The sequence below is a fragment of the Lepisosteus oculatus genome, chromosome 9 (genome assembly GCF_040954835.1).
Source record: "Lepisosteus oculatus isolate fLepOcu1 chromosome 9, fLepOcu1.hap2, whole genome shotgun sequence".
NCBI classification, from domain to species: Eukaryota; Metazoa; Chordata; class Actinopteri; order Semionotiformes; family Lepisosteidae; genus Lepisosteus; species Lepisosteus oculatus.
Genome location: NC_090704.1, coordinates 32,157,525 through 32,174,977, shown reverse-complemented (window position 1 = coordinate 32,174,977; position 17,453 = coordinate 32,157,525). Strand labels below are relative to the sequence as shown.

The window sequence follows — 17,453 nt, the reverse complement described above, 5'->3', positions numbered from 1 at the left end:
TGACCATATCTGCAGAGGCAAAATAACAAACTGGAAGGTAACATTTTAGAAATGCAAATGATAATTCATACAGTATATCCTGTAAGACAGTTATAATAAAACTCTGAAAACCATCTCAATGGGTGACAGTTCCATCTGGTTAATCTGTTATGGGTTGTAAAGAATTGAAACAGAATCTGCAGCACCTAAGCTAAAGTGATACCAAATGATGAATACATATTAAAACATTAATAATTAAGTAATATTATTCAAAGTGTATATATGCACTCTCTTGAAAAAAAGACCTTAGAAATCAAAGTCTCCTAATTTTTAATTTTCCTGTCAGTAATGTACTGTACAGTGGCTGGTCTCTATGACGCCCCCACACTATCTTCCAACAGGTGTGACTAAAATTTTAATGTTACAAGAAATTGAGACAACCTGAACATTAAATAAAATGGATGTCTGCTTGGTTGGGTATTCAGGTATGTACAGTAGGTTAAACTTTAGTTCCTATACAGCAAGGCAGTGCTGGTTCACAGTAGTCAGTACAAAAACCTTCCCTGTAAGGCAATAAAAATGCAACACAGCTTTAACTATCATGGAATAGCATCTATTATTTCAATGATATTGGCATCAAGATTGTTGTGTCAGCATTATTTAAAGGTAAATGTGTACTTGATCCATAGATATATTGTTATAGGTAGAGAAATTTAATTATTTAGCTTAGAAAGCTTAGAATTAATCTAGCAGAACATCTGTAGTGAACTTTGTGTGATGTCTGTTGGACACATCCAGGTGTAGACGTCTCCACTGGTGCCATGCGTAGCAGCAGGAAATATACAGGTACAGTAAAAGTAGAGAAGAAGGGTTTATGTTTAAAAGGCAATGAAGGTTCCTCTGGAACAAACAGGAAGAGCCAGGTGTTATACAGTACCTCAATAAGGACAATGATGTATTGGGAAAATGTTTGTGTGGAATAAGCAAGCATATTTAAACTAGAGAACTGAGAAGGTGAGGAAGCTCACAGCAGCCAGTTCTGGTGGGATATCAGGAGGGCACAAGGCAACACAGGAAAAAAAGCAAACATAAACCAGCCAATTCATCCATTTTGATGGATGGTTTCCATCTCAATGAAGAAGAATAAGAAATAAAAACAAGGCTACTGGCTTAACATGTGGTTATGACATGATGAGAATAAACTGAAAATTAAATATGGCTTAGGGATGGTTAAAGATTTAAATACAGAATAAATGTAATCGTTTTTTAATATAGACATGCAACATTGGAGAAGTTGGTATATGCCTACAGTGTGTACAAAAAAATGGAAAGCTATAGAATTGTGACAATAGGGTGTTGTTGAGATTCTACATGGGTTAAAATCTAAGGGCTCATACTGTAAATAGCAAGCAATAGACCATGTACTGCAGGGATGTGTGCATACTGTATACAGTAGTTACTGTATGGTGCGATCATGTAGCAAATGTATTGTGAAGAGAGTGCTCTTCAGATTGTACAAAAAGGCCCACATTCAAACATATAAAAATGGTATATAAAGCTACAGGTATAGCTGATCAGAATACATTAGAATTGTCAGAGATTTCAGGAAGGAAGAGAGAAGAGAATATTGCAACAAACAGGGCAAAGATAATGCATATTTTTCAAACATACAAGAAGAACAGTAAAGTGGAAATAATCTGAGACAAATGAGACTCTATAACAATTGATAAATAGCAGTTTATTATTTTTTTCAATAGAAGATGTAATATGTCCCATGTTTTAGAAGGCGCTCCATTAGTAATGTGTTATTTTGATATACAGTAACAACCGTGATATTCTTAAAGGGTGGAAAAGCTTAAAACTAAAACTTAAAACTATTTAATGATGCTTTACAAGTTCCCCTCAAGAATCATTAAAATGAGCCCTGACAAAATGAGCAATACCCTCAGATTGGAGAACACCAATTGGTAAATCACATGTTCATAAACAAATGTTGGACAAAACTAAAAGAGGAAGCTCTAAATGAATCATTCTTACTTATGTCAGGTCAGTGATAACGTTATGGAAATGATGTTCAACATCTTGACAAAGGTTAATCAACTTTGCAAAGATGGCAAAAATATTCAATGGAGTGAATACTTATGTAATATTTAAAATGGAAGAATATGTAATATTTTGATCACAATGCCATAAAATGCCACAGAACATTCTCATATTCTGAAATATACTGAAAGAAGATTTGATTCAACTGTATTTTATCCATACTGTATATATAAGATTCTAAAGGGATTAGATAGGGTAATACATTGGAACTATTTCACAGTCAGTAGGAAGAGTTGTGTATGAAAAATGCTTTCCAGCCAGATGGTTGAGGGGTCCTTGAAGAAACAGCTCAATTAGATATACAGTAAGGTTCACTCATTTACCTAAATGAGCAAGACTGGCCACCTGCTCTTTGCAAAATTCCTCAGGTCCATATGGTCTTAGTTATAATCATTTATACATGTCTTTGATGCAACGTTGTCATATTAGGGCTGATAGATTATATTGTATTAATAATATTACAGTACCTTGTCTTAATAAATTATTTTTCATCCCAAGAGGTTTCAGACCAAGTAGACTGGGGCTCTTTTCATCTACTTTTTATGTGTAGCTGCCACTATGATACGGCTTTCAGCTTATAAAGCCTCATTTTAAAATAGAGACCACAATGACTAAAAGTGAAACATGCACTGGACTCTTTGTTCTGAAAATTTGAGATATGCAGCTTAAGAAAGTGAAGATACGTGGACACAACCTTTTACAAATCTTAAGATCAAATGTAATTTTGTGTTGAAATTATCCTCTGTGCCTAAAAACACCATGTGTCTTTGTCATTCAAAGTCTCCTGGAGTGTTTCATTCTCTCCACACAGTATTCTGGGAATGCACCTGTTTGGCTGTAAATTTGGTTCAGAGAAAGATGGCGACACCCTTCCAGACCGCAAGAACTTTGACTCTCTTCTTTGGGCTATAGTCACTGTGTTCCAGGTGAGAAATGAACGATATTTAACCACAGCTGCTTTTCTTATTTCAACCAATTCAGATGTCATGGATCTGAACACTGTCATTTTAAAAAGTGAATGTGGTTTTACACTTATTTTTTGAAGTCTAAGGTTGAAAGGAAATAAAATTTATTTGCATTGTTTTGCTTCCCTGATTTGTGAGGTAGTCTCCTAGGATTTCTCTAGTCATGTTAATTTTCACCTTTAGTACCCATGCTATTCTTACATTAGATGTGATTTTTCTTACTTAAAGATTAGGCTGCACTTGACCCTAGACTTAATACTACTTACTGTATGCCTTGTGTAGGGGCAGCACACACCATTAATGTGTAAATGTGATGTTGATGAGTTAGGTGGGAGTGTGACAGTAGTCCAGAATTGGATCCCATGCGCTGGCTGAAAAACCGTAGCACTTGTACTGGACAGAATCTGCACTGTTAAGAAACCACACAGTTCACACTATCTATTTTATTCTTCATTTAGTGTAAAGATTCCTTAACCAAGAATAACACTAAATAAATACTGAAATGAGCCGGATCTTAATCTGAGCATAATACAAGAAGGTATACTTGTGTATGAATAGGGAGGTGTTAACATTATAAAATGAAGAGTAAAAATGCATATAAAAATCAAACCCTGAGACCAGATTGCTATGTAAGCAAATTATAAAAATTAGCAATAATTATACCCCCTATTGTCAGAATATACTGAATGTTACACAGCATGTTCTTGGCTTCTCTGGCACAGTTTAGTAATATAATAATAACTAGGCAACATATTTCATACAACAGATATCTGTTACAAAAAATACAATTACACCACATACTGTACAATGTTTCTCATTTATTATTTACAGATGCAGTATTCAGAATACAGTTACAGTGGTTGCCATAGGTCTGCCTTTTACATACAGTACATTTAAAATACCGAATTCTACCTGAAGTCAAGACACAAATCATGGTGGAAGGGAAAAGAGTGCACCTGTGTTTTATTAAATACTGTATGGATCCTGTCCAGGATTAAATCACTCTTTAAAAACAGATGGTAAATGAAGGGGAGCCAATTAATCCTATTCCAAACAAAGCATCCCTAAATAATGAAAGATGTGTTTTAGTCTGTGGATTTCACACTTAGAATATTGGCATTTCAGACAATATAAGAGAACAAGTGCCTTTGTTTAAGAGTACAATAGTCTTTCAGTGTTTAAATGACTTGGAATAAATCTGGTTTCTTTGTTTATTAAATGAGGTGTTTCGCTCATGGTGCTCTCTCTTCTGAAATCCCCCTAGAAACACCACAAACAGTGAAGCCTACCCCTTTTTGTTTGTGCTCCATTTGTGCTGATTTTGTTCCCGAGATATAGTGCCTTCTTCTTTTGGGGTGTGATGTTACTCAGTTTCCCTACAAAAGTGCCAAGAGTCTTGTGACTCCCCAGAAAACTAAGGTGCTGTATCTCGAAAATGGAAGCACTTCAGATGCTACTTTCAATGGCAGATACGCTGTAGTGCATAGTGCCAGTGGGAGAAGGAACAGAGAAAGCAAGTGAGCAAAGGACGAGCTTGTGAAGTTTAATTGTGGATTCTGAGAGTTTTGATTTAGAAAGCTGGAGCGAAAGGGAGACTTTTGGTTGATGGAGGTACAGAGTTTGGCTGCCTAGCTTTCTAGAGCTAGTGACTATTAATGCAGATGTGTAGTTAGAGCTGAAATAAGAGTAAAGGGCTTTGTTTTGTGTAATACATACATGCTCCACCTCATTGGGTGAGCTCTTTGGGGGTCTGTTTGTACAAGATCTCCGTCTCTCGCCCGCTCACTATTCAATTATTTCTCTTGACTTTTCACATTATATACTGTACCTCACAGTTTTCTCACACTAACTCACAACACAAGTTCCAAATCTTTCACTCTCTCTCACTATTTCCATTTCTTTTTAAAAGCATAAAACCCAGAGCTATAACATAGCTTCTCAATTGCGTCTCATCATCCTGCATCTCAAACACACTATAGCTGCGGAAACCTCGATTTCACATCTGGCCAGCCTGCATCTCAGACGCACTCTGTTGGAAAAATGGATGGTGCAAGAAACAAGCTAATCCTAGAGGAAAACCTGCCTGAGTTTTCCTTCCTAGAAATCTAACATCTCAAAACACACTGTCCTCCATAATTCATATTTTAGGAGGACAATGAACTGAAGCTCAAGTCTGAAAGCCACATAAAGCCACATTGGTTTAAAAAATGAGAGTGAGAGTCAAAGTCATAATTTCCAATAGTAAACTTATGACAAGGCATTGATAATTAGAGTTAATCAATTATCCCTAATTAATCTATCAGAATTGGAACAATTGTGCCAGGAAGAATGGGCACATCGCAATGTGCAAAGCTGGGAAACACCTACTGTATCTATAGTGGAAGGCAGTAGATATGGCTGCCAAAACTGGTTCCACCAAGGACTGGCTTAAGGAGACAAATACGTTTGTTTAATTTATGTGCAAGTGCTGCTGACATTCAGACTCCATGATATATAAATACTCAGGTTGATCATCAGGGTTTTGAATCAAGAAGATAATTTGAACAATTAGAATTTGAACAATTATGTACAACTCTTGTAATTCATCAAAATCCTAAAAAATTAATCCTGTCTGTAATCTCTATTATACTATGTGATGAATAGTAGGAGGTAAACGTTTAAAAACATAGTAGAATAATAAGTAACCTTACAGTATATGGTACCTCTGTGCAGACTAAGGGGCTGTCTTTTAAGTCTATTTGTCACTGTACTTGAACCATACAGTGTGTTTATGAAAGCAATAAAAAGTCTACTTTTAAAAGACCGAAATGGGCTAAATAGCTTCTTCTTATTTGTAACTGGACTTATGTACTGAACTCGGAATGATTAAGATCTATGAACAGAAAACACCTGTGTTTTTTTTCTGCTTACACACTGTGAGAGTATTCTAGATATATGAATTAGGTTAAATACTGTACATTCTTTGCATTGTTGGATGAATATCAGTCTTTGAAAAAACCTGTTTTGTCAGGATGGAAAAATGGAACCTAATAATTTTAGAAAAAAATAAAAAACAACATTGACCAAAAAGATCTAAAGATTTGTCTGGATCTTTCCATTTTGCATGCTGAAGAGATCTTTGCATATATTCTTATATCTTATTATAAAATCTTATACAATAGGCGAAGGAGAAAATATTGGTCATTTGCTTGGACTCTAGTCTTTGGAATTCTTCATTATTGAAGATGTTTTTAAAGATGTTTTATAGTGTTTTGAGTGGAGTAATAGGTTTTAAAAATATTCCTGTGATTGTTGTACCCAATGTTATTGTACAGTACATGCCCTGGTAATCCTTTGATAACTGAGATTTTGGATATACTATCTGCTCTATCTCCAAATACAATATGGGTCCTTTTGAAAGAAGTACAGACAAGAAACTTGCCTCTTAGCCTTGCAATTAAGCATTTTGTTTATTTGGGAACTACAAGTCTATTTTTACTTTTATAATTTCTTCCTGATCAGAGTGTGTAGGGCATTTGCCATTTTATGTTCTATCATTTTAAGATTTGTGTTAATTAAATTCTTTTTCCGAGATCGGTTTCCATCTTTTTTCGTCTGTATTTTTCTGTGTCAGTGAGAGCAGAAGGAGCCCTGGCCAACTGATCCCACCCTACACAGTACCTTAACTGACTGAGTAAAACCACTTGGGGAATCCAAGTCGCTGTCAGCTACTGACATGACCCAGGGTCAAACCAGTAATCATAGGAATCAACTTGCATTTGGACTAGCATGTTTACTGATTGAGCAACTTGAGAATCATGTAACATTTTATTGTAAAAGATGTATCCCTTTGATCCTCTGGACATGGCCATCTTAATATCATTAACTTATTCTTAAGTGGTTTCTGACTTCAAGAGTTTGTCATGAGATTTATATCGGTCTTTATTAATTGCTACACCTGGGTATGGCCTAAAGTTGTAAGATGAAAAGTAATTCTATCCTATCCATTTTGTGTTCGGTTTTTTATATTCAGATTCTGTCAGGTGTGTTATTGTAGTAAATAAAAACCTGCCTTAAATTTTACAATTTTGTCTTTTTAACAGACGTGTTGGTGTTTTACAATTTTTTTGAGGTAGATGAGTCTTTTCACTAATATGTCAGTACGTTTAAATGGCAAACACATACTGTAAGTATGCACATTTACGTACAGTATATTACACATAAGTATACTGTATATAAAGGGGATGTACACTTACGTAAAATACTACAGTATGATGTATGTATTTACAGTGCCTTGCAAAGAATACGGATCCTGCTATCTGAGACAAGATGTTATGGCATCCCATTTTGTAAAAGTCTTTACAGATTCTCAATAGGATCCAAGTCAGAACTTTGACTTGTCCGCTCAGACACATTACTTTATTTGTAAGCTACTCAATGTACTGTAGCTTTGGCCTACTGCTTTGGGTTTGAACCAGGTTGTCTCCTAAGATTTGCCAGTACTTTGCTCCATCTACAGTATGTTCCCATCAGTGCTGACAAGGTTTCCAAGTTGTTAATAAGAAGCAGAACTGCTTGACTGCAGTTATTGTGTTGGCTGAGTGATGAGCTTTGTTAGGTTTACAAAATACAGTATGTAACTGTTTGCATTTATACAGAAAGTCCAATTTTCTCTTGTCTGACCACTAATCCTTTTGCCACATCCCCAGATTTGTAAAGTATGACAGGTTTTTTAAATGTTCACACTTGGCGGTGCTACAAATCTCATTAATAAGTATATTTCTTTATGGTTATTAGTTACTAGTATTTCTTAAATAACATGAAGACTCTTCTATTACAAAATATTTAAGATCAATATACAATCAGCGCATGGTTGCATAAGGTTTGTTAAGTATACAGAGGTTAAGTATGAATATGAAAGTAAGTTAAGTATGAGTATGAAATTTGATTTTTACAGAGTACCTGACCCCCAGATCACAGACATATCCCAAATTATGCACATGGCACAACAAGTTTATCTTGGGTTTCTGGTTAAGATGTCTTTTGTGAGTGTTGTCCCTGATGGTCGTGTGTTGGGTGCAGATCCTCACTCAGGAGGACTGGAACAAGGTGCTGTACAATGGAATGGCTTCTACTTCTCCCTGGGCTGCCCTTTACTTCATCGCTCTCATGACCTTTGGGAACTACGTTCTGTTCAACTTGCTGGTGGCCATTTTGGTGGAGGGATTCCAAACTGAGGTAAAGAATCTCCAAGTCCCTGTTCTTACTAGTCTTTCTCTTTCTGCTTTGCTTTCTTTTTCTCCATTTCATTTCATAACAGGCATGAATTGACAATTTGCAAAACCTGAACTTTCTTCTTCAGATACTATTATCTAATTAATGTTTCTCATAACAAGCACATTGCTGTTGACCACTTTATTTTTTTAATTAATTTATGACAAATTTAACATTGATCACACAGTATGAATATCTGCCTGACATCTTCTGCAAAATTGTTTCAGGAAGAATGAATTATTTTTCTACTAAGCTAAGAAGGCAAGCATGTTGAGTTCAGCTGACAGTGCCAGAGATTGTCAAGCTCTTAAGTAAAATGGTTGAAATCTTCTTTGCAGGTGATTTCTTGCTCAGTAAAAGTGTTTTCATTTAATATAACCTAAGCTGTTTATCTTAATGTGAGCTACAGCCAGTGCCACTGTGAAAGTTTAAGAGAGTTTTGTTTCAGCCTTTGCAGGGAGAAATATTTTAAAATGTTAAAAGTGTGAATTACACTTTTGTAATGAATTTACTTAAGAATAAATTGAATGTAATTGCATTTGGTGATTATTTTGTTAAATGGTAATGAGGATTTGCACTTACCCCTTCTTTCTGATATGTTCTGCATAAAACGTACTAACTCAGCATTTTCCACTACCTACTATGGTGATGTAATATTTGTCCTTTACACAGTTGAATTTGCATGCAGGGATCTCGCAAAGGTCAAACAGCTTGGTTAATAATGACAAAAAATGTAATCACCTACTGTATATGTTATTTCCTAGTTTGTTTACACAATCCACTGATGATTTCATTTTCACATATGCTATTCGGAATACATCAGAGTGTACAGGTCTGCAAGTAAATCCCTAGACAGAATCTATTTAAAGCAGTGCACTGGTAGCTTGAGTGTAATGCCTTGGATTTCTAAATACAGTATTCTCCAGTTGTAGTCTCTCCTAAGAAGAAGTTGCAATTACAGCCAATCTGCTTCTAGAGGCAGCCAAAAGGGTCTTTAATTTATAAATTGCCAAGGCATTTCTAATAATAATACATTTTTATTTATGTAGTTTTCTAAGTGCCCGAAGTCCTGTACAATAGCATACATATTATATAGAACAGAAGGCAAAAGGAAAATGAGAAAAAAATGTGGACATCAGCAGAGTCTCATGAATTTAGGCAGTAAGAAATTATTAGTATTCATGTTTATTAGCACAGCAGATGCCCTTATCAAGGGCAACCTACAAAATTTGCAACAATATACTGTGTAAAGAAAAAAAGAAATATGTAAAAATTCTAAATGACAAACAGTGAGGTAGGCATATGTTAGAAGAACAGTATAGAGCAGAGCAAACATTGTTCTTCATTTGGTAAACAGCATTTAGGTAAGGAATTACTGAATCCAGTACAGAAAGAGGTTAGTGCTAAAGAAAGTGTGAAAGCGAGAGATCACAGGTGCTGTCTAAATAGAGGAATCTTAAAGAAATGCCAAAGGAGGTCAACGGCTAAACAATTTCCATGAATTTCCAGTTCATTCCAGCTCTGCATAGTGAGGAACAAGAATGAATGGGCACTGGAGGTGGGGAGATTGTGTAGAGGAATAGTGAGTGTGGTTAAGGAGGAGTACAATATGTGGAGGAGCGAAGGAGTAGAGGCTTTACTGGGTCAGCAGGGTTAAGACACTGGTAGGCAAGCACAGTATTTTGAAACGGATATATGGAACTACAAAGAACCATTAGAGGAACCAGAGTAACGTGAGCAAAATTTTAAAAAAAAGAAAAACGGGGAGTCCACAAATTAGTTTGACAGTGTGAATAGCATGGCCAGGAGACCAGCCGGGAGGGAGCTGGAGCATGAACTTAAAGGTGTGGACGAGCTTGTGCAAAAGACAAGGCAGGGAGACAAAAAGGCAAGAAGAAGGAAGGAAGAAAAGTAATCCCATAGATAGAATGCTGAATAAGACAAGGCTCTTATCATCCATTGAGTGGAGCCTGGTCTTCAAGAAAGTAAAGAAGCCTGAATCAGCAGATCTCAAAACAATCAGTTCTTAAAACAGTTTGGAGAACATTCATTGCATTATACAGTATGTACTGTAAGGCAAAAAAATCTCCACTCTAATTTTCACAGAGAGCAAGTGCAATTTACGGAGTATAGGTGTAATGTGCTGATGCAGAATATGTATGTGAGTTGCAAGATTCTGGGCATATTGAAGCCTGTAAGGAAGGTATAATAGTATTCTAATTTTGATTAAATAAAGAGATGTGCTACTATTTTGACATCAGACAATAAAACAGCAGCACAAGGTTCATAACCAAATGTTATACAGGTTGATGTTTCTAACATGCGCTTTAATTGCAAACACCAAGGTTTCTAACTACAGTACAGTAAGTTTAAATAATAAGGTTTCAACAATAAACCTGAACCTTTTCAAAGCTGATGCTGAGCCTACGAAAAGAATCTCAGTTTTGTCAAAGTGTAGCTTAAGAAAGTCCTGTGTGGACTCTCATCATCACGTACATGAATCTCATGCTGCAACAAGGATAAGCACAGAAACACATTGAGCTAAATAAATTAATCTTATCTATTGTAATTTAGCACATTAACAAAGCAAAGTCAACAGATATTGAATGATTGCATTTATGATGCTAGAGATATATGATATATGATGAACTTCGTCAGAATTTATTACCATTTTAAGGTAGTAGACAAATTGCAACGTGAGGACTTTAGCATGGGGCTGTTGCCTCCTGCCCATTACCTTGCATACTGCTGAGAGCCTGTGCATGACCTGCTTAATTTCTGTTTTTTTTAATGAATTGCATATGGGCTGAGTTTATTTTGCAGTGGTGATCCTAAGATTTATAGGGCTTTCCTTAAATGAAACTGTGTTTGTAAGAGAAGATTCTTAATTCACTGAGCAGCACCACCTTTGGGAACACACGCCTGAAGGCTGTGTTCCGTCTTCCTCAGAAACACATGTTCGTATAACAGGAGCAAAAAGCAGGAATGCTCACCCTCTGGCCCTGGCAGCCAAGTGCATTCACACCATGGCACCTTGGCATCAAGTCTGGCATCAGGGTTTGTGTTGCTCAGCTGCCAGGTCCATTTAAAGAGTGACGGTTCTGCGGGCCAATTGACATTAATGGCTTTTGGCTTCTCTAAGCAGAGGGTTCCTCTGCTCTCCTAGGCAGACTTGACCACCAGGGATGCATTATGCTCACCTACGACAGCCAAAACAACATAACTCTGGGATTGCATCACCGCAAAGGACGTCTTTTCAGCTCTAGCCTCCCTGCAACTTAAGCAAACACTCAGCATATAAAAAAATATTACCAATTCTATTCCAAAGTTTCCATGTGGGTCCAATTTCAGAAAAACAAGGGTAAGACTGCAAGTTATTATTTAATGTCTCTGAGTAATAAGGTTACATTAGATCACACCTGCTCTTTCATCCTTCTCATTTTCCTTACAATCCCAATCTTCCACAGAGTATTTTCTCACTTGGCATGAAATGTGTTCCTTTATGGGCCTTATCAGACCAAGATGAAGGATTTACATAGGTAAAAAAGGCAAATGACCTTTCTCCTTCAACACTCTCAAGATTTTTAAAATGAGCTATTTGTCATTGTATTCCACAGTTTCAGCTCATCCAGGTATCTGGTGTTGAATTCTGTACCTGTCTTTAAGTCTAAAGTCACTGTAATTTTCCGTTTATAAAGGCACTTTTTTAATGTAGAATCTGCATTTATTTTGCTCTACACCTATACTATTTAAAATCAGAGAAGAATGAGGAAGTGTTGACAGACTCCTCTGACTCACTCAAATTCCAGAAGTTCGTCTTTTAACATCTCACCAGAAGCACAGCCCCGAGCAGGAGGACCAGTACCGACTGGAGGACAGGCACACCTGTCACCAACTGCACAGTTCCTCAAAAACATTCAAGAGCTACGTGTATTGAAAAAGGTCGTTGTGTAGTTGAGTCGTAGTACAGGAGGTTTGGCTTAACCTGTTTGGCTGAGGGCCAGCCTGCTAGGACAAGGAGCCGAGATCCCCCAAACGGAGCAGAGAGTGAATTAAGGGGTGGCTGCGAAGGTCGAGATAGGGTGGAGGAGAAGACGCAAAAGCCAGATGCGAAAGAGCGAAGAGGCTTGTTTAAGTTATATACTGTAACTTAAAGAATTGACATCAGGAATGATTATGATTTAGGAGAGCTGAGGCTAGTTGAACGCGGCTGCTTTGATCCCTCCTGAACACCCATTGTAAACTCCATTAAGCATGCAGGTGCCTGGGAGAGCACAGGGTTCTCTGTGTCACTGTGATCCTGCTTAGTCCTAGCTCAGGAATCCTCCATTGCCTCAGCTGCTCTCAGCCAACAGTGTGCAGCCACTTCGGGAATCGAAGACTTGAACCTGCAATATCTAAATCAGCCTACCCTTTAAAAACTCTTTTTAAAGAAGCAAAAAGCAAACAAAACAATGAAAACATCTCACCAGTAATACTATCATAAACTTTTTAATCTTCAATCCACATATTGTCCTTTGTATTGGTTAGTACAATTGTACCACTCAGCACTTGCAGTACAATATAGACTGATTTATTTTTCTACTCCAAACTGTTGTGGGAGACTTGAAGGGGTAAAGGTCACATCTTAAAACCATTTTAACTGAAAACAGTTTTTAATTTTACCCAAAATCCCAAATACTGTAGTTAAATGTGGTGGACTGCTGTCTGATCAGCTCTCCTCGATTGGCATTTTCCAGATGCATTTTGTCTCACAAGAGTGATGTAGTAAATTTTAAGTCTATTATTTGCTTTACAGATACTTACTACACCATTGTGTGTACTGATAATGAATTCTGCATGCAAAATGTGAATCTTTTTGTTTTGTTTCCCAGCAAATTGAACAAAGTAGGTATTGTTATTTTAGAAGTCAAGCCAAAAACTTCATTTGAATCATGATTTTGGTGCATTGGTCTCACAGATTCCCTGAGAGCCGTTTGTTTCATTTTCATGCCTTTTGTCTGCAAACACCTTGTTATTTTTAGTGACTGACTTTCCTGTGACTCACAGTTGCTAGGTAACGACAATGGCTGTTTTCTGTGAAGAGGTGTTTGGGTCTCCTGTCAGTGAGCCTGTCACTCTTTTTTGTGTCAGCCCTGTCTGGATCTGATACTGTACATTTCACTAGCCTGTCTGTTCTAACAGCAGCAATTTCTGGAATCACAATGTCTTCTTCAACTTCTATTCCCAGTTCACTTCCAAATTGTTTTCAAACGTTTATAGTGATCTGTAAACCCACAATAAAGCCAAGAGATAAAGTGCTCATATAATGACAAAATACAGTAAAAGAACACAACTGGATTGTAAAGAGAAAAATTTATGGAATAAATTGAAATGGAATGTATTGGTGGCTGTACTATTAAGAGACATGCACTCTAATGCAATTTACAATTTGACCTGTCAAAATCTATAGATTCCTTGAGTCCTTTGTCTAATTACATTAAGCCTGCCCAGCAGATGAATTGTCAGGACCACCCTGTGCCATTCCTAGTAGATTAAGATTAGAATTACGAGTAGGACAAACATATCTGTACTGAACATGCACACACATTTCCTTTTCTGTCTTCCCAAAGCCTTCCTGACTCCCATACTATTTTCATCTATGCCAGAACGAAACTCAACACAGTGTGAAGATCAGCCCAAAACAAATAGTTGTGGCCTATTTAGATTAAGAGGAAGATGCCATTTGGTGTATAACATGTAAGATTGTGAAGGCTTTCTACTTTCATGATAGAAAAAAAAAAGAACCAGCTATGGAGGCTAATTTACTGGCAGTTCGGATGACAACCTTAGACCATAAGGCCTGTCCGCTCATGTGAGTTTGTATACTGGGGAAAAGACAGAAACGGGGCAGAAAGCTGAAATCATGCAATTGAAACTCTAGTACAGCTCTAGTGCAAGGTTCATGTTGTGACTTATAGACGCCCATTCCATAATGGTCTCTGACACCTGAGTAAAATATTAAAGTTAAGTACAGGAGTAGTAGGATTTCTTCAAGGACATATACAGTATGCCTTCTTTTAACATTTTGCTGTTGCAGCATTTGGCAGCCACTTTACCTCAGTCTTTTGCTCTTTAGAAATAAGTGGAACCAGCAGCTGACAGCCCTAGCCAAATACTCTGGCTGTGAATGACTGATTGTGGATAGGCTGAGACAGAAACCTGTTGGGAACTCTTATTTAAAAAGACGTCTTGTAATGGTTTCTGTCCATTAAACATATAGTGCCTTGGTCAACTTGTTAAGGCTTGTTAACGTATAGACTCCATTTTCAGGTTGTGTAGTACTTGTATTTCAAATTTTGACAGGTTATAAAATATCAAGCGCATGCCTTTCAAAATATTTAAATACAGCCATCACATTTTAGTCACCTACTCCATTAGCACATAATGAGAGATCATCTTAAAGCATTACATCTGTGCTGTCTGTCACAAACTATTTCTGTCTCTTCTATTAAAAGTTCGGAACATCAGTCTTAACACGTGACGAAAGAATGCAACCATAACGGGTAATAAAATACAAAAGTTGCACTTTTGTTGTTTTTTTTTAATGTAGATTCCTGTTATATAAAAAAACTCAACATTTGCTGCAGGTTCTTTAAATCAATGTGAAACACCAAGCCACCCTCACCAATGGAGTCTGCAAGTTGTGGTTGCACACTGCACATATATTTTTAATAAAAAAATGTACCAACAAAACATCCATAAAATATGTTAGCACAATCAGAATATCAATTCTTGTTTTTCATATTTCCCTCAATATTTTATTTCCTGGTGTATGTCTAAAAACAAAATTAGTAACAGATACAATTTGAACATCGCATCTCATTAAGGTGCTCCACTCAGTGTGGGGTGAGCCCTACATCTTGGGGACTGCAGGTTCACATCCATGCTTAGTCATGCTTGGCCTCTTACTGACTGTAGTGCCTGGACACAATACTGTACGTCCAGATGCTTCCATGATCAAGCTGGGCCCCATCTCACACCAAGGCAGCAGCAGTTTTCACTGATCAAATGCTTGCCACACCTGCCTCGATACCCAGCGGTCTCTTCCTGATGAGTGCCACACCAGGAGACTGGCTTGACAATGCACATCCTGTCTAGGATGAGCATATATGAGTGACATTGACTTCCTGTACTGCAGGAATACAACAAAACTTTTCCTGAAGAAAACTAACAAAATTGAAAACAGCTATCTAAGGAAAACTGGAGGAAGTCTTTGAAAAGCTCTTTTTTCTCTTTAGTTTTTTATGCTACCCAATCAGCAAATATCAGATTTCTATTACAACGTTCCAAATTTCTACTACAATGAAAGAAAGCTTATTCTTCTATTTCAAAACCAGCTTGTGTTCTGACAGATTTTCACTTTCATACCTTTGTAATTATCTTCAGACATACTGTAGAGGTAAAACCTCTTTGCAAATGCCCTTATGCATACAGTTCCTAAATATATGTCTATGTATTAATTAATTCTGCAATATGTTTTGTGAAGTCATGTTGTATATTAGGAACAAGTAATAGGTTTATTCCATGCTGGAAAAAAAGAAGAAAGAGAACACAACGTTTCGGCCGTGGAGCCTTCTTCAGGTGTGAAGAAGGCTCCACGGCCGAAACGTTGTGTTCTCTTTCTTCTTTTTTTCAGCATGGAATAAACCTATTACTTGTTCCTTTGTAGCCTACGCATGCTGACGCAGCTACCCACCTGAACTATGTTGTATATTAGCTGATTCGTTTTTTTTTGTTCTCACAAATAAAAATTACATAATGACTATATGATAAAAGGCTCATCATTTTATCAACTTCCACTCACACTCCTCATTAGAAAGTTTTTTTTTTTTGCTGTCCATTCAAAAGAACTGTGGATCTCTGATTACCTGGTTTTGTGCCTTACCTATATTTGCCATAAAAAATACAACATTTTTACTTCAGGAAATTACCAAGAAGGAAGATATGCATGGGCAGTTAAGCTGTATTCAGCTGCCTGTCGACTTGGGGGTATGTAACGGCTCCGCATGAAGTCACCAAAACTCACTAACAGTGGAGACTCGATGTTCATACAGTAGCTCATGTCATGTGTGGTTGTATTTCCAAAAGCAGACTTGATTTTAAGTCCCTTTCAGATTTACAGTTTTTTTTAACTTGTTTATGAAGAATGTGGCCACATGATACCCATACTGAAGGTGCTCAACTTATATCAGTACAAACTGTTTCATTCTGTTTGGACTAGACTGCGTATAAAATAAGAAATTGATTTGTTGTTTTTTTTAAATAGGTCCCCTGATATTGAAACTGAGACATCAGAATGGAATATAAAAAAAAAACATTAACAACCTGACAGGAATGAGTCTGTCTTTTTGAAAAATGTTCCTCAGATACATAACATTTGTGATGTTACTAAGGACGATCAATTATCCCTAATAGAAAATCATGGGACAGCCTGTTCAGTTAATGGAAAGTTATGCACAAGGCAGTTGATAGATCTTACGAAGACTGTGGTAAAAACTGTTTACCCCTTACTGTATGTTTAAGGACGACTACCAAAATACTGATTCTATGGAGACACTTTGGCTTCAGTTGATCAGATTCAATTGCCCTGAGATGAAAACATATAAGATGCTCTTTAGATTTGACCTTTCAGAACTTTTGATAGTTGCTGTTGTGTTTCTAATGTCAAGAAGTGGGCTCTAAGACCCTAGTCACAACCTGAAAGTTTATGTACTGTACTGTATATGTTCAAATTTCGAAGGGACTTGGAAAAAAGTCTGTTTGTGAAAACTACTGTGTCACCTTTGTGTAATTAATGTTACATGATGAGTTACTCAAATTAAGGGTTGTCTTCTCCTTATCCAGATGCCTTTCCTCTTCAGGTCTTTGATTTTACTGGTTTATTGAGAGTTCTTTTCTGTTTTTTATATGTTTCCTGTTCATTTGGCCTAAAGAAATCAACTGTTTGGATTTCAAATAAAACGCTGCACTGGCAAGCAAACATCCTATTACTTTTTGAGAATAGGCTGTATTCTATTTGGATGAATTCTTCAATTAACTAGGATATTCTCTCATAATTGAACCCCCTTTTCTGCTCAGAAAGGCAAACTGGGAGTAAGGACACAGGTAGCC

At 36.8% G+C, this 17,453-nt stretch overlaps 1 protein-coding gene across 11 annotated transcripts in view; it reads left to right on the top strand.

Annotated features, from left to right (window-relative positions):
• cacna1g (calcium channel, voltage-dependent, T type, alpha 1G subunit) overlaps positions 1 to 17,453 on the top strand; it is a 345,750-nt gene that overhangs the window by 216,946 nt on the left and 111,351 nt on the right. For 8 of the 11 annotated variants that reach the window (XM_015356345.2, XM_015356340.2, XM_015356343.2 and 5 more), the window contains exons 13-15: positions 2,894 to 3,008; positions 8,109 to 8,264; positions 16,266 to 16,331. In XM_015356345.2, the coding sequence (XP_015211831.1) occupies positions 2,894 to 3,008; positions 8,109 to 8,264; positions 16,266 to 16,331 (337 nt within the window). The remainder of the gene's footprint in view (positions 1 to 2,893; positions 3,009 to 8,108; positions 8,265 to 16,265; positions 16,332 to 17,453) is intronic. The other 3 variants (XM_015356347.2, XM_015356344.2, XM_015356346.2) reach the window with 1 other exon arrangement.